The sequence below is a fragment of the Ailuropoda melanoleuca genome, chromosome 9, assembly GCF_002007445.2.
Source record: "Ailuropoda melanoleuca isolate Jingjing chromosome 9, ASM200744v2, whole genome shotgun sequence".
In the NCBI taxonomy this organism is placed as follows: domain Eukaryota; kingdom Metazoa; phylum Chordata; class Mammalia; order Carnivora; family Ursidae; genus Ailuropoda; species Ailuropoda melanoleuca.
In genome coordinates, this window is record NC_048226.1 from 51,165,287 (window position 1) to 51,182,230 (window position 16,944).

The 16,944-nt window shown below is 41.1% G+C and overlaps 1 protein-coding gene across 4 annotated transcripts in view; it reads right to left on the reverse strand.

Moving 5' to 3' along the window:
• TPD52 (tumor protein D52) overlaps positions 1-16,944 on the reverse strand; it is an 89,601-nt gene that overhangs the window by 9,756 nt on the left and 62,901 nt on the right. For 2 of the 4 annotated variants that reach the window (XM_034668233.1, XM_034668232.1), the window contains 4 exons: positions 15,720-15,835; positions 9,771-9,919; positions 8,129-8,230; positions 7,021-7,047 (listed from right to left, as the gene is read on the reverse strand). In XM_034668233.1, the coding sequence (XP_034524124.1) occupies positions 7,021-7,047; positions 8,129-8,230; positions 9,771-9,919; positions 15,720-15,835 (394 nt within the window). The remainder of the gene's footprint in view (positions 1-7,020; positions 7,048-8,128; positions 8,231-9,770; positions 9,920-15,719; positions 15,836-16,944) is intronic. The other 2 variants (XM_034668235.1, XM_034668234.1) reach the window with 1 other exon arrangement.

Here is a 16,944-nt window from a genome sequence, read left to right on the forward strand (position 1 = left end):
ATCACAGTAGTTTACAATAGTTTAGACCCTTCTAAAGAGTCTGTCTGCATAATCACATTTCCACAGCCACTTTTCATCATCATCAGTGATGACAACTGGATCAGTAGAGCTCCAACCACCACAACTAACCTCCTGCTTGTCTACAAATTGTTTGGACTGAATGAAAAGAAAAAAAAAAGGACAATTAAGGCTCTTATCCTAGGATTTTGTAATTAGGACACTAAGCCACTGGTCAGTTAGTAGCTAAGTACATGAGCTAAAGAAGTTATGTAGGCTTAGATGTTGAGGAAGACCTTTTTTGGGACCAGGAAGGGCAAAGCTCAAAGAAAGGACTGAATAGAAGCATAGAGGGAGGTAGAGGAAAGGAGGAGAGAGGACCACGCGGGGGTTGGGGGGCAGGGTGGGAGAAGAGCAATGGTTCCCTTGGTTTCTGGAAGCGATCTTGATGTCTACCAGCTTTCCAATCAGCAGGGCTAGTCTGGGTGGGTCCGGGGCTTGCCTCCTTTCCTCTCCTTGGATTTCAAAAGAACTCTCCTTCCATGCAGCACATTCCCCTTCTCAGGTCAGCTAATTTACACAATATTTTGTTCCTCATAACCAAGACTCTTCACTAGAACATTCATTTTGGCAGAAATTACGAAATTCCAGCAAAAGAAGGAGTGTTATGGCTGAATGTGAGATAAACTGCTTGTTCATGAGACTCACAGACAGAATTCAACAGTATGGACAAAATGAGGAAACACGTGGAGAAAGTACAAATTTCAGAAACTCACAGCTAATTCTAGCCACTGTCCCTAAGCACCTGCGTAAAAGCTCATTCCTTCCAATGGCCATTGGGGAGCTCTGTGCCCCTTGAACCAGCATACAAGCCAGTGAAGAGGGAACAGGTCAAAGGCAAAGTGGAAGAAATAATCATAAAATGAATGATAAATGCATCAAGTTGACCCTAGTAAATTCAACATCCGGGGCACTAATTACTTCAGTATTATCCTATGTAAGAAATCAGCCCTGGGGTCAGAAAGGTTGAAAAACTGAATCGTAAACATCACCTGGAATTATCAGGGGATGGAGACTGGAAACAAGAAGGCAGTGGAGAGCTATGCATACGTCTAATTAAGGGGTCTCCCCTGATTAGGTAAGAGATAGAGGGTAGTGGAACATCGATGTAAGATGTCAGGAACAGGAAACTGACAAATAAGGTAAATAGGAGAAAACAGTTAATATTGGAAATACAGATAATATTTTTAATGTTTGATTTTTACAGTGTTACTACAGGAAAGGACTTCCTGTCTTCCAAGAAAACCAAGTCAGAAGTTGATAATTTGGGGCACCTAAGTTATGAAGAACCTCACAGGCCCCAATGATTTGTGCAATGTGACTTTAAAAAGAATGTTAAAAATGATCATTCTGAGAAATCTAAGAAACAATGTAGTATCTCTTGTAAAGGACTTTAGGGTCCTACTTGCTAGTGTTGAACTTCCATTAGCAGCAAAGACAAAGTGAAGAATATACACACTTAATGTTTATGTGGGAATATATAAGGAAAAGCAAGGAAGTGATAATGATAAGGTGTTTATTTTGTGATAAATAAACTCACTACATTGAATTTGGTGGCGAGCACTTTTCTATAGGTTTTATATTTCACAGTAAGATTAAAAATACACCCACCCAACAGAGAATGAAATCAATTAATTACAGATGCATACAAAGTACAGGTCTCCCTGCGTTTGAGGTAGCCATTTTAGTAGGGAGAACAGGAGTACCTAGCAATTTCAAGTCCATTCAATTATTTGAACTTCTCTGTAATCCATATTTAGATGAAATTCCATTTTGTTGGTGGCTCGTTTATAATTCAACTGTAGGGCGGCTGTTCTTGTACTCCTAGCTTCCCTATGGAAAGTTACACAAAGCTTCAACTTGCCTCAACTTACCTAACATCTCCAATTTCACTGAAGTTTAAATATAATATGGAAAACTTCAAACCAAAAAGCCATGCTGGGGAGCCTGGGTGGCACGGCGGTTAAGCGTCTGCCTTCGGCTCAGGGCGTGATCCTGGCGTTATGGGATCAAGCCCTGCATCAGGCTCCTCCGCTATGAGCCTGCTTCTTCCTCTCCCACTCCCCCTGCTTGTGTTCCCTCTCTCAATGGCCATCTCTGTCTCTGTCAAATAAATAAATAAAATCTTTAAAAAAAAAAAAAAAGCCATGTTGCTACAGGACCAGAACCATCTCTAATAGATATATTGTGAGGATTAGTTAAAACGATACAGCAAATTTTGTTAACATTTTTCCAGCTTGGTTGGTAAACCTTAAATATAGTAATTAAAGTAGGAATGTAAATCTGGGTTCCTGAAAACACCGACCAAAAAAGAAACCAGACGGGAGCCAGGTTCTCACTAAAGGCTTCTCCATCTTATATTTACTCCTACTTTAGTAAAGTTATTCTTTTAAAAAATTGTCTTTTTTTAAAAGATTTTATTTATTTGACAGAGAGAGAGAGAGCCAGTGAGAGAGGGAACATAAGCAGGGGGAGTTTGGAAAAGAATAAGCAGGCTCCCAGCGGAGCAGGGAGCCTGATGCGGGGCTTGATCCCAGGACCCCAGGATCATGACCTGAGCTGAAGGCAGACGCTTAGCGATTGAGCCACCCAGGTGCCCCCGAATTGATTTCTTTTTACATTTTCCTTGTTTCTTACAGTTACTTGATCTCTTCACTCCTAATCACAATTAAGGTGGAGGCATTCAGGGAGGAAGGAGGAGGAAGGAAGGAGTAGGTAGGACACAGAGAAAGGAGGAAAGTGAACGGTTAACATGCTTACTATGTGCCAGGTGCGCTGTGTATTTTACTCCATTTTGCCCTCATGGTAATTTCTTGACTGAACCTGATAAACCAAGGTAACTGTCGGGCAGTGCCTAGAGAAGCATATTCTTCAACTATCATGGCTCTGGGGAGGCGAAACAATGCAGAGAAGAGGAAGGCAGGCTCCAGAACTGGGGTGTTGCCTGGGTTCAAATCGTGGCCTTCAGCCACTTAGCTGTGTGACCTTGGGGAAGTCACTTAATTTCTCTGTGGTTCAATTTCTTCAACTTCTTCATCCCCTAACAGCACCTACTTCAGAGGGACTATACAGAGCCTTGCCTGAAACATAATTACCCACCATTATACTACAATGGATGACTTTAATGGAAACACACATTTACATTTCTTATTAGATTATATTCTTTAAAACGTTCACATTGCATCCCGTTGTTATCTCAGTGCTACGAACCACACCGTCCAGACCAGGGACTGGCACATGGTTAGCATTCAAACAAATACTTTTGAATGAAAGAATGAATGAATGAACAATTGTGGGAACTAAAATTAGGAAATATGGGCATGAGAGGTAGAAAAGTTCAATAAAGCTTCCCAAATTCTAATCAAGAAGTACTCTCTGGAAGAGAAGACGTCATTTCTTTTCCCATTAAGTGGTGGACATTTTCAGCAAAACAGAGTTGTCTGGAGTAATTTTAATGAGCCCAAAACAAAACATGTAAAGGTTTCTATGAAGAAACACACACATAAAAAGGAGAAACTTCCTTTGGAAATAAAGGCAAAGTTAATGAGCACTTCCTCCTAACTGTATCCCAGGTACGTGGCTAACGAGGCTGAGTTACTGCACTACGCATTTACACCAAAACTGAGGATTAATACTGGCACCAAGGACAACGAGAAGGCTCTTTCAAAGTTTCTCTCAAAAAAGTAAAGGCATGAGTCAATGCTCAGCATGTATGTGTAGAAAAAGCCCAACAGGAGAGGAGAGGATAGGAAGACACCACCGGTGGGGGGGGGTAGGGGGGAAAGCTGGCTGTCCCTACAGGGCCTCCCAGGAGGCCTCCCAGGATAGTTCTCATCACCCTGTCCCACATCTGCCCCCAGACACCTAATTCTCAGGGCATTCAAAACAGATCTCTGTGTCTCTCTTGTTTCCTCTGCTTCCTCCTCTCACACACCCACTTGAGGTGTAAGACAAATATCTAAATCCCAAGTGCCAATTTATTAACTGACAACGTGGCATAAAAACTGCTGACAAGTCTAATAATTCACATCAGCAAATCATCCACAATCCTGTCAAGAGAGTGAAGTCATTGCCTCAAGCTTGCTGGCTAAGCATGGACTCAAAACAAAGGGTAGTTGACAGGATTAACCAACTATTTCAAGCACTTGGCAAAAAAGGCCTCTTGCATCTGTCTCCATGGGAGCAAAGGCTTTGCTGGGACAGAAATCCTCAAAATCTACTGTCCGATCTCCCTCTTCTTGGACAGTTTCTGGGGCCAGTATTTGCTCCCTTGACTCACTGATCTAAAAGATGTGGGCTTTCTTTATATAGATTTTCTATTATGTATTTTTTATGTATTTTTCTTATATATGTTTTCATACATTTTTACGATATATGAACACACTAAATCACATTATGATCAGGGCTTCTTGGCCTAGAAATGATTTCAGTGACTTCAGCCAACTTTTAATTGGTGAGAATTATAAAATTTAGCTTTCAGAAGATAATCTCATGTCTCTAATTCCCAAGTTTTAATCAAAAGCCTTACTTTACCTCCACTTCTTGATACATGATATATTATTAATGGAGGATAGTCAGAAGAAAGGCAGGCAGGGGCAAGGGGCCCATCCTAAGAGGATTATTCTACTCCATCCTGGAAAGAGCCCTCCACCCTTCCCACGTGAACAACTACCCAATAGGTAGACAAGCACAGGGACAAAAACCTGATTGGGTGACAGGTGGAGGGAAGGTTAATCAGATTAAAACAGCCAACAATCTCATAAAAACCCCTAGACTTCGAAACTCTAACCCTCTAGGGTCCCTTCCTTCTTCTTTGGGAGCTTTGTACTATCCCTCAGTAAACTTTACTATCACTCAATAAACTTTGCTTTGCTGCCCACCACTCTTCGTCTGGTCTACCTCTTCATTCTTTGAAGCAGCGTGACCAAGAACCGTGGGCACTGAAGGAAAAGAAATCCTGAAACACTATTAAAAACAGAACTAAGGGGCGCCTGGGTGGCGCAGTCGTTAAGCATCGGCCTTCGGCTCAGGGCGTGATCCCAGCGTTCTGGGATCGAGCCCCACATCAGGCTCCTCGCTAGGAGCCTGCTTCTTCCTCTCCCACTCCCCCTGCTTGTGTTCCCTCTCTCACTGGCTGTCTCTATCTCTGTCAAATAAATAAATAAAATCTAAAAAAACAAAACAAAACAAAACAAAAACAGGACTAAACATAGTAGAGTATAATCTCAATTATATATATATATATATTTTTTTTTTTAAGACTTATTTACTTATTTTCGGGGGGAAGGCAGAGGGAGAGAATCAACTAGCAGACTCCCCACTGAGCATGGAGCCAACTCCAGGCTCAATCCCAGGACCCTGAGATCATGACCTGAGCTGAAACTAAGAGTCAGACGCTTACCAAGTGAGCCACCCAGGTGCCCCTCAATTATATTTTTTAAATGGAATGAAAAGAGTGACTGCCTAAGGAGTAGAAAAGAGTGGCAACCCTCAATCCGTTCCTGGTCAATTACTAAGACAGCACATACTGACCCATCTTTGCTATGTACCTTTGCTTCCTCTTCTTCAAGATATACAGCAAGAACAGGGACATGTACTGATGAATCATTCCTCAAAAGCACTTACATAAATATGCTTATATTTTTGTTTCTATCATATCTAACATTGTTTTACATAATCCAGTGTTAACAGGGCTCTCCCGCCTTCACTGATTCCTAGTCCCCACTTCCATCCCCCAACTCCATCCGCTCAAAGATTTTAAGGTCCTTCTGTACAAGAACCATATCTGATTTATGGTTGTATTCTTTGGACCTGTCCACTGAATACCTATTCACTCAACTCAACCTTGGATAAAATGGTCCTAACAGTTGCCTGGAGCACTTGGGACATTTTTAACTGAATACCAAAGATACAGAATACCCTCCAATTGTTGATTTGATTTTTTTTTTAAAGCATCGTTTTAACTTTAAATAATTCAGCATTTAGAGTTGATTTATCCCTATGATTTCCTCTGACTTCCAGGGCCAAGGGTCACTATGACAGAAAGACCTGAGCTGTAAGTACATGTTTCCTTACTCAAGAAGACAAATGGACTATAGCGAGTGGCTGCTTGAGAACACGGTTGGCATTCACGGGAACAGAGATGGAGACTACCATGTTGCCTTGCCTGCTTACACTTTAAAGTCCTTCCTCCAACTTCCTTTTCTCTATTAATCGGATCAAACAGTCTGTATGGGAGACAGAGAAGAGGTTTAACATCACAAAGATTCCTTCTATAAGGCATGGTTCGGGCTGACATCTTTTTAATGTGCTTTTTAGCCTAGCAGACTATTTTTCCTTTGGCAACCATGAAATTTCCTTATATGTACACTTAAAGACTATAACTAGTGTAAAGAAATTTAAAAATAGTAAAAACTAGAAGCTAGTAAAACAAGTACTGAGAAGTGGTATATTTTACCTTACGTATATTTTACCACAATAAAAAAAATATTCAGAGTAACCTGTGTAAGTCGGGACACTAACATCATGAGGCAGTACATATGCACTCTATTACAGACACATAATGGGACCCACGTGAAGGAGAATTCCAACATCCTTACAAAAGCACCAAAGAAATTAAAGCATCAAAAACAAACAAAGTCAGACGTTAAAAGGGAGGAATTCTGTATGCCATGGTTAAGCTGCTTCTTTTTACCAAAAAAAAAAAAAAGTTAAAGAATGTCAAAATCATTTCCATATCCCTGAACCACAGTGTCAAATTATTCTTTTAATTTATCCATTACCCATGGGATACAAGAAAGCCTCCCTTAAAAAATAGGTATGCACTAGAGAAAAAGATATTCCAAATGCAAGAAAAAGTACATAGTGGACAAACACAACCATCCAACGGGTCGTAATAGTCTAAGTAAGCACACTTGTCTTAGACACGGGCCAAGCTGCAGGGACGGTTCAAGCTCTCCTTACCTAAAGGAATGTGAAAAGGCTTGCAATCTGCAAGAAGCCACAGTAAGCATTAAAAAAGAAAGGAAGTTCTGGTAAATCTAAAACAATGAAATCACCTACTTTTTTAAAAGTTGTGTAAGGTTTTAACTGGATGCTAACGTGCTATACAATGAAGTTGGCATAAAAAGGAATGAGAGCACCTACGAGATGTATAAAAACTGTCAAAAGAATCCCAGTGAGCTATGTTTAGTACACAATTCTTACAATGATGATAGTCCAGGTCGAGTAAACAGTCATTTGGTTTTTTGGTACAGAGTACATAATATAATTGATTGCTAAATGTATTCAACCAACAGAATTCTGGTTGTAAAAGCTACATTCCCCACAAATGAAAAACACAAAGTCATGCGATCTGCGGGTTTTGTTGGTAAAACAAAAGAACTTTCATGCTAACAGAAGCACAGCAAATTTAAACCATGTTTGTCACTTTCAGCNTCCGCGTTTTTGGGCTCAAGGGGGGGGGGGGGTGGGCGGCAGGATGGGGGACACACAAAAGCACTGTGAAGTGGTTTTATTGAAATTGCCACAAAAATTCTGCAGACTAATCTAAAATATAAATGCAAAATGAAAAGCAAAGCTCAATATCAAGATTTGGGCCTAAGCGTGGATGTAGAGAGAGCTTACAAATTAGTACACATCAGTCCACAGATGAGCGTGTTGTAATCACACCACAGTACAACAATGTCCCACACAGAACCGAAGGCAGGTCTCAGACCAAGCGTGCAGTCAGTGCTCCTGGACGTGTCCCCAGCAGGACAACAGGCTCGGCCCACAACCACAGACTTGCGACTATGAGAGACATACTTACCCTGCGTGATCAGGAAGGACTAAAAGGACAAAAGTACACAGCCAGAATTTCCAACAACCTTAAATGTACTCGTAAGATGATTATTTTGAATGCTATGCCTAGAAGTCGGAAGGCTACAGCTAAGATAATTTAGGCAATATTTCAGGTCCCGTTCGAAGGCGTGGCCGCCTTATCCACAGGCAAAGTCAGGAAATAAATGTAACCACAACATACTTTCATTTGCCTCAGCTACTTAATGATCAAGGAAAAATGAGCACATACTTTACATCCTCCAGCTTTTTGGTGATGACCGATCCAACAGATGAGAAAGCAGCTGATGCCTTCTGTCCAGCTTGAGATAAGGTTTCAGACGTCTTTTTGTATCTACGTTGAATTGTAAAAGAACAAAGAAAAGTTCAGCTAACCTTTTCCAACAGCAGTTATTTAAAGCACGATCACCATCTCCTGGAGAGCTCTCCAAAATTAAACAAATTTGGTTTTTGGAACATCCAAACTCCTCACAACCACCAGGCAGGCACGATCACGTCACCCGATCCTTACCCCTCATTCGGGCGCTGTCTCCGGCAGCGCCGAAGGATGGCCACACAGACAGACGCCATGGAGACGGGGCCAAGGAAATCAGGGTAGGACGGGGCAAAAACAGTCACGGAGAAAAGAGGAAAATGAGCTAGAGGCTGAAAGAAATTATACCCCTTATTCTTTTCCATCAAAGCCAAGCAAAACAAAAATAAAATCAAATTCCTCACATGCCTTTTGTAACTTTATCTCCAAAAAAGGGACCAGAAACAAAGTAAGGCCCATGTGTACTTTATTATTCAAATAAATTATATGGGCTATAAAGAATTTTTTTTTTAATTTTGCATGTCTACAGAGCTACCAAATAAGGACTTGAGGACTCTCAGCAGAGTACGTAAAAGGTGCGACACTCAAAACGACTTGAGTGTGATATTTGCTAGAACATAAAGCTATCATTTACCAGCCCCCCTCTTCCCATCTACCCAGGGATCAGTGAAGGGAAAATAAAAACAAACGAATACGGTAGCCACGAAGAGGTTAAGATCCTCTTGTTAGAGAAAGGAATGCTCAGGCATTTTTACTTATCCCATCAAGATGAAATACTAAAAACAAAAAGTTTATGGTGATACACAGTCAAAGAATAGTTTCCTGGTCTTATGTGGGTAGAAAGTGGCTCAAAGGGGGTGGACACCCTCGTGCTGTCATGTCAGGATGCTACTGGTCACCAGCTCAGCCCAGAGGACTAACAACACAGATGAGAAAGAACACACTTCAGAATCTGTTCCCAGAGGCCTGCTCTTCCTTGTGCTGGGAAACAAAACTGCATCGTGATAATGCCTTATCAAAATCTGTGTGACCAACAAGACAAGAAGATTAAGGGGTGGGCCTCTGCCACCAGCCCCTGTCAGAGGTGATGAACCAAGAGTCTTATGCTTTACAGAGAGCAGGGTGAAGAAAGACTGGCTCTGTACTTGGTCAAACCTGAGTTCAAATCCTGCCCCCACATTTTTTATTCTGTGACCTCAAACCTTACCTGATCCTGTTTCCTTATCTCAGGCTACATGCTCACCTCCCACCCTATTCGGTCATTCTGAGGACTGTGTGACCCATGTGCATTTCTGGCAAGTCAATACGTAACACTGCTGGAACTTAAATGTTATTACTTCCACTCACAGACGAGGCCAGTTTTCTTTCTATCCCCTAGAATAGTGTGCAAGACCAGTTAGAGAAGAGTCAGGTACGCTTGAGGGCTGGGCGGGGAGAGCCCTGTGCAGTGCAAAGGAAAGCTGCAGAAGCATCCTTACCCCCTTTCAATTCTCTTGCCCAGACAAAAGAAGTAAAGTGTCCTTTACATTCTCTAGAAAAATGTATCATCAAGGGAACGTACGCAGATGTTGCTGTCACATCCTGCCAGCCTTTGGCAATGTTCTGTTTTAGTTCCTGTAGTGAATTGATCCCAAGTTTCCGTTTGATCTCTGCTAGATGCTTCTCTTTTGCTGCTAACACCTGAGACAGAGTCTGGATTTCTTCTTCTACCTATGAGGAAGGGGGTTGGGGTAAAAATACAGCAAGAGTCATTCAATAAGTGAAGATTATTAGTGCAAAACTGTACTCAAAATTCTAGAGTCATTTAAAAACATTTTTTGATTCAACTGTCTCTTTTAAAAACAACATATAGCACATTGTTAAGTAAACTAGTTATATGCTGATCTCTCCTTCAGAGTTTCTCTTTCCTATTTTATTTTTTTTCATTTTATTTATTTTATTTTATTTTTTGGAGAGAGAGAGCGCACACGAGTGGGGGCCGGGGGAGGGGGCAGAGGGAGAGGGAGAGAGAGAATCTCAAGCAGACTGCACGCCCAGTGCAGAGCCTGACGTGGGGTCTCATCTCATGACCCTGAGATCATGACCTGAGACAAAATCAAGAGTCGGACACTTAACCAACTGAGCCCCCCAGGTGCCCCTCTTTTCTCTTCTTTATATTTCTATCTTGAGTTGTCCTCAGGCGTCTCCTCTCTCTCTACACTTCCTTACTCAGCTATCTCATGGAAGCTTAGGCCTCGAACCTCCACACAGATAATATTCAAATTATCCTAATATCCACTCTTCTGACCCCTGGTCTGCATTTCCAGCTGGACACTTCCACTTGAATGCCCACAGAACTCGTATTTGTGAACCAAATCAAACCACTCCCCACTCCCCACCAAAACATGCACAGCCAAGCCAAATTAAAGTCCAACCTTCCTGTGTATTTCATATGAGTTTATACTGGAATGTCTGTCCCAGGGCCTGCCAAAGCCACAGCCAGAAATAAATCAAACCGTCTCCCCCAGACAGCCCCACAGAAGTCCCATGTGGACCCCCTGTTGCTGACTGACCAGCCTTAGCTGGACAGTTAGAGGTGGGCCCCTGACCCAAGGACAGCCAACCCATCGAGTGGCCACCACCCAGTGATGTGCCTGCTGTTAAAAGAGATGCCCCACTGATCATGGTCTCTCTCATTCAGGAATCCAGTTTGAGAAACTGAGATAACACTGGGAAGACTTGGATAAAGAAGCCCTAAAGTACAGGTAAGGCACAGTGAGATTAGGAGATATGGAAGCTTAAATATATTTGAGGCGGCCAAAACTCTAAGCAGAAGCTAGGGAGAACCGAAAAAGACTTACAGAGCAGAAGCAAAGCCCGAGTCTGAAAAACAGAGGGCAAGGGGCAGACCCACAGGGAGAAAGAGAGCTCACTCGGAAGAGACCTTTTGTCCTAGGAAGTTGAAAAAGTGGGATGGTCATTAATATTCAAGACCCTTAGAAAGATGCTTCTCTTGGCTTGTTGCAAAGCCATATTCTCAGCCTTGACCTCACACTTCAATGATTCCAAAGACAGCATGGCCTTTGAAAACAATATATAGCGGGGGCACATGGGTGGCTCAGTCAGTTAAGTGTCCAACTCCTGGTTTCAACTCAGGTCATGCATGATCTCAGGGTCCTGATATCAAGCCCCGCGTTTACAAGAGTTTGCTTGTCCCTCTCCCTCCACTTCTCCCCCTGCTTAATAAATAATTTAAAAAATAAAATAAATAAAAACAACATAAAGGGTCGTTAAACTGTTTTCACTGCTCATTAAATCTTTACAGAACACAAAGTGAAGAAAAATAGTACTCAACAAAAGGAGAGAAGAATAAATCAAATGTGAAGTGGCTAGCAAAACAAACAGTTCTTCTTTTTAAGATTTTACTTTTATTTGAGAGAGAGATAGAGAGAGAGAGCTCATGCGCACACAAGCAGGGAGGAGGGGCAGAGGGAGAGGGAGAAGCAGCCTCCCAGCTGAGCAGGGAATCTGATGATGTGGGGCCTGACGCAGGGCCTGATGTGGGGCCCGATTCCAGGACCCTGGGATCATGACCTGAGCCAAAGGCAGACATTTCACCCACTGAGCCACCCAGGCGTCCCAACAAACAGTTCTTAAGAGGGCATTACTTAGAATGTTGGTCCAGAACAAGGATAACCCTCCTTGCTTGTCAGACAGGACCTCTCGTTCTGGGCCAGTTTTGGAAGTCACATTTACGTGGAATATGAAAAGAAAAAGGCAACAATGAATGAATGAGGTTCAAAATCAAGTAAATGAAATGATTTGCCCTAAGTCATCGAACTAATAATGTAGGAACCAGAATTTCAACCCAGGTCTTCAGGCTCCACTTATCAGTTTACTGGTTAACTCTCATTGCACACTATTAGCTTTCCAATACCTCCTTCTCTATCCCAACTCCAACTTTTCAAATACTCCAAAGAACAGACTTAAAAGATAAATATCCCTTGACACTTCTCTGAAGTTTCCTTTCCACACTGACATTGGGGAGAAAGATGACTATAAATCTTACTGAACAATACATGATCCAGTGCATTCCCCACCTTTGTTGGTTAGATTGTGCTGCCAACATAGCCAGCTCAGCACATCATAGCTACCAGTCCTTAATGCAACATATATATTACATATTATATATATAAAATACACATATTTTATCCTGTGTCTGTTAGCCATCAGGGAAATTCAAATCAAAACCACACTGAGATACCACCTTGCACCAGTTACAATGGCAAAAATCACAAGGCAAGAGACAACAAATGTTGGAGAGGATGTGAGGAACGGGCAACCCTCTTACACTGTTGATGGGAATGCAAGTTGGTACAGCCACTTTGGAAAACAGTGTGGAGGTCCCTCAAAAAAGTTAAAAATAGAGCTACCCTATGACCCAGCAATTGCACTACTGGGTATTTACCCCAAAGATACAGACATAGTGAAGAGAAGGGCCACATGTACCCCAGTGTTCACAGCAGCATTGTCCACAATAGCCAAACTGTGGAAGGAGCCGAGATATCCTTCAACAGACAAATGGATAAAGAAGACGTGGTCCATATATACAATGGAATACTACTCAGCCATCAGAAAGGATGATTACCCAACATTTGCATCAGCATGGATGGGACTGGAGGAGATTATGGCTAAGTGAAATAAGTCAAGCAGAGAAAGACAATTATCATACGGTTTCACTCATTTGTGGAACATAAGGAATAGCAGGGAGACCGGTAGGAGAAGGTAGGGAAAAATGAAGGGGGGGTTTAAACAGAGGGGGAAATGAACCACGAGAGACTATGGACTCCAGGAAACAAAACTGAGGGTTTTAAAGGGGAGGGGAGGTGGGGAGATGGGCTATCCCAGTGATGGGTATTAAGGAGGGCACATATTGCATGGAGCACTGGGCATTACATGCAAACAATGAAGCATGGAACACTACATCAAAAACTAATGATGTACTGTATGGTGACTAATGTATCATAATAAAAAAAATATAAAGTACCATTTCAAAAAAATAAAAGTAAAAGAATTAAATAAAGTACACATATTTTAAAAATAGGAAAAAATATATATATAAAAGAATGACCTTTAAAGCACAAAGAATATATCTGAGAAGGATCTAGTATCCATAACATATGGATAAAGTACCTGGGAATAAATGTAAGGAAATAATAGACTTGTACACCGAAAACTACAAAACACAGCTAAAAGAAAATTAAAGACATTTTAGATAAATGGAAAGATATTCCATGTTCAATGATTGGAAGACTTTATATTGCTAAGATGCCAATACTCCCCTAGATCAATGTACAGATTCAACAAAAGCCCTATCAAAACCCCAAGGGCACATTTTATGGGTAGAAAAGTAGATTCCAAAATTCATAAGAAATTGCAAAGGACCCTAAATAACGATTTTGAAAAAGAGGAAAAAGGTAAAGAACTCATACTCCCCAATTTCAAAACTTACTACAAAGCTATAGTCATCAAAATGGTGTGGTACTCTCAGAAGAATAAACACAGAGATGAATGCCATAGAACTGAAGGTACAGAAATAAACCCTTATATCAATGGCAATTGATTTTTCACAAGGATGCCAAGAGCATTCATTGAGGGTAGTATCTTCAACAAAGGGCACTGGGAAAACTAAATATTCACATGCAAAAGAAAGAAGATAGACCTCTACCACAAACCATAAAAAAAAAAAATTATCTTGAAATGGATCAAAGGCTTAAATATAAGAGCTAAAAGTCCTAGAAGAAAACACAGAGGTAAATCCTCATGCTCTGAGCTTTGGAAATGGGATTCTTGGATATATCACCAAGAGCACCAGCAACTAAAGAAAAATTAGATTTCATCAAAATTTAAAACTTATGTGCATTAAGACACTATGAAGAAAGTGAAAAAACAACATACAGAACAGGAGAGAATATTTGCTAACCATATATCTGATAAGGGTCTAATATCCAGAATATGTAAAGAGTTCTTATATCTCAACAAAAACAAAACCAAACCAAAAACAACTGAAAGAAAAACTGGGCAAAGGATTTGAATAGACATTTCTCCAAAGAAGATATAAGAATGGCTAATAAGTATATGAATGCTTAGTATCACTGGTCATTAGGGAAATACAAATCAAAATTATAACGACATACCACTTAACACTCACTAGCATGGCCATAATCAGAAAGACATAAAACAAAAATATCGGCAAATATGTAGAAATTGCAGACTGGGATGAAAAATAGTGTCCTTGCTGTGGGAAATAATTTGGTGGTTCCCTAAAAAAGTTAAACATGGAATTACCATTTGATTTAGCAATTCCAGTCCTAGGTACATACCCAAAGGAACTAAAAATAGGTATTCATACAAGTACTTTTATACAAATGCTCCTAGCTCAGTATCTACAAAAGTAAAAACGTGGAAACTACCAAAACATCCATCAACACACAAACAGATAAACAAAATACGGTAGACACTTATAATGGAATATCATTCAACCATAAAAAATAATAAAGTACCAGGCACGCCTGGGTTGCTCGGTCGGTCCAGCCTCCAGCTTCTGATTTCGGCTCAGATCATGATCTCAGGGTCGTGGGATCAAGCCCTGCATAGGGCTCTACGCTCAGCAGAGTCTGCTTGTCCCTCTCTCTCCCCTTCTGACCCTCCCCCAGATCATGTTTGAAAATGCATGCTCGCTCGCTCTCTCACTCTCAAAAAAATAAATAAATAAAATCTTAAAAAAAATTGGGAAGTACCAATACACAATACATGCCATAAGAATGAACCTCAAAAACATTATGCCAAGTGAAAGAGGCCACATACAAAAAGTAACATGAATGATTCCACTTAAACAAAATATCCAGAATAAGTAAATCCATAGAGACAAGACACAAAGCAGGTTATTATTGCCAGGAGACCAGGGGACGAGGGAGGTGTGATTGAGGGTGCCAGTTTAATGAGTATGGGTCTCCCCTGGGTGTGATGGAAACGGGAAACTACACAGAGGTGACAGCAGCAAAAGGCTGCGAACCTGTTAAACGCCATGGAATCGTACACTTCTCAATGGTTAATTTTAAGAAGAAGAGAAAGAGAGAGAAAGGGAGGGAGGGAAAGAAGGTTCGAAGTGCCGACCTACATCCACAACACAGCAAAGGGGAGAAAAAAGTCACTGGTGCAGCTGAAATGTCAAGTGCATTAGACTCAGGGCAGCCCCTCTGGCGATATTCACCAGTGCTCCTCTCATCATTTCCTCCTTCACATCCGACTTCTCACACCCACGTCACCCATGAGATCCCTTTACTCATATAGAAACAAACTGATAGCACGCTCTTCTGTTTCTTGTCCCCCACTCCAGACCTCTAGGACGAGTAAGTGTATGTTGCTTTCTCTCCCCAGGAACGGAGGATGAGATGTTACCATGTGCTTTAGAAACACAAATGATGGTTTAAGTGCAAAGCATGAAGTTCCAAAAGGAATGCTTCTTTACCTTTGCAAGTTCTTTTCTTAGCTCTTCTTGCTCCTCCTCCGATAGGGTCTCTGTGGCACTGATCGTGGCAGCAACATCTTCTCCTTCCTCAGGTACTGGGTCTGTTCTCAGCAGACCTTGTTGGGGATTAAAAAAAAAAAAAGTCTGTAAGGTACAAAAGCTAAGAAAAATTCTCCTTTAGGCTCCTCCACTGCCCCAGTGAGAATAAAACCAATTCAAATGGACCCACGTATCAACTTTCTGTACCTTCAAATGATCTAGCTCTTCCTGCAAAGGGCAAAAGAAAAGTCTGAGCTACCACTAAAAACCACCAAATTATACTCTGCCAAAATATGAATTTAGAAAATACAGCACTCGCGTAGCTTCTGGTCTTTTGCTCAGTCACAATATAGTTACTGCAAAGCAGAAGACTTAAGAGGCCAAGAATGGGATCTTGCCAAGGCTTGAAATGCTAACCTAGTAAATCAGCATAACTAATAATTCACACTAACAAGGAAAGGGGTTTGTAAATGTCTATAGCTTCCTGGGCTAATCAAATCCAGCACTTAATCTCAGTTAAGAACTGAACAAACTCAACACCTACAGAAATTTTATTCCAAAGAAAGAAAGGAAGAAGGAAGGAAGGAAGGAAGGAATTAATTTTATTACATTTCTTTCCATTGTTAGTGGAGGTAGGAAACCCTTTCCTGTAGTTAAAAAAAAAATTATATATATAATCCAATAACCTTGAAAAGTCCTAATGTATACAGAAATGACCAACAGCAACACAGAAGTTTCCCACATTACTTAAGACTAACAAGGCACAGCCACTCCCCTGGAATACAGTCAACCACTATGGGTCCTTCAGAAGAACCTGGTACTTCTCCAGTGGCCAGGAAGGGACTTGACCTTCAGCAACTCTCCGCTCTCTTCTGCCCAACCAACCATGCACAAGGCTAGGGTGAGGTCAACGAGCACCCCCCCCCGCCCAAACCTTGGGTGCAAAATTTAAGGTGGCACCAAAAACTCAGTATAATTTTAATACTTTAACGCAATATTTTGAAAAAATCAAAGTTAATTCAAAGAATCTATAATGAACAAAATATCAAAATTTTAAATAGACAGGCTCAGTATCATTGACGTTTCCTTCCGCCTCAGGCTCCAAAATGGCTTTGCACAGTGCCGTTCCTGATCTTGTCTCTGTTTAAAAGTTTAGCATTTTGTTCATCACACTTTCATTTTAATT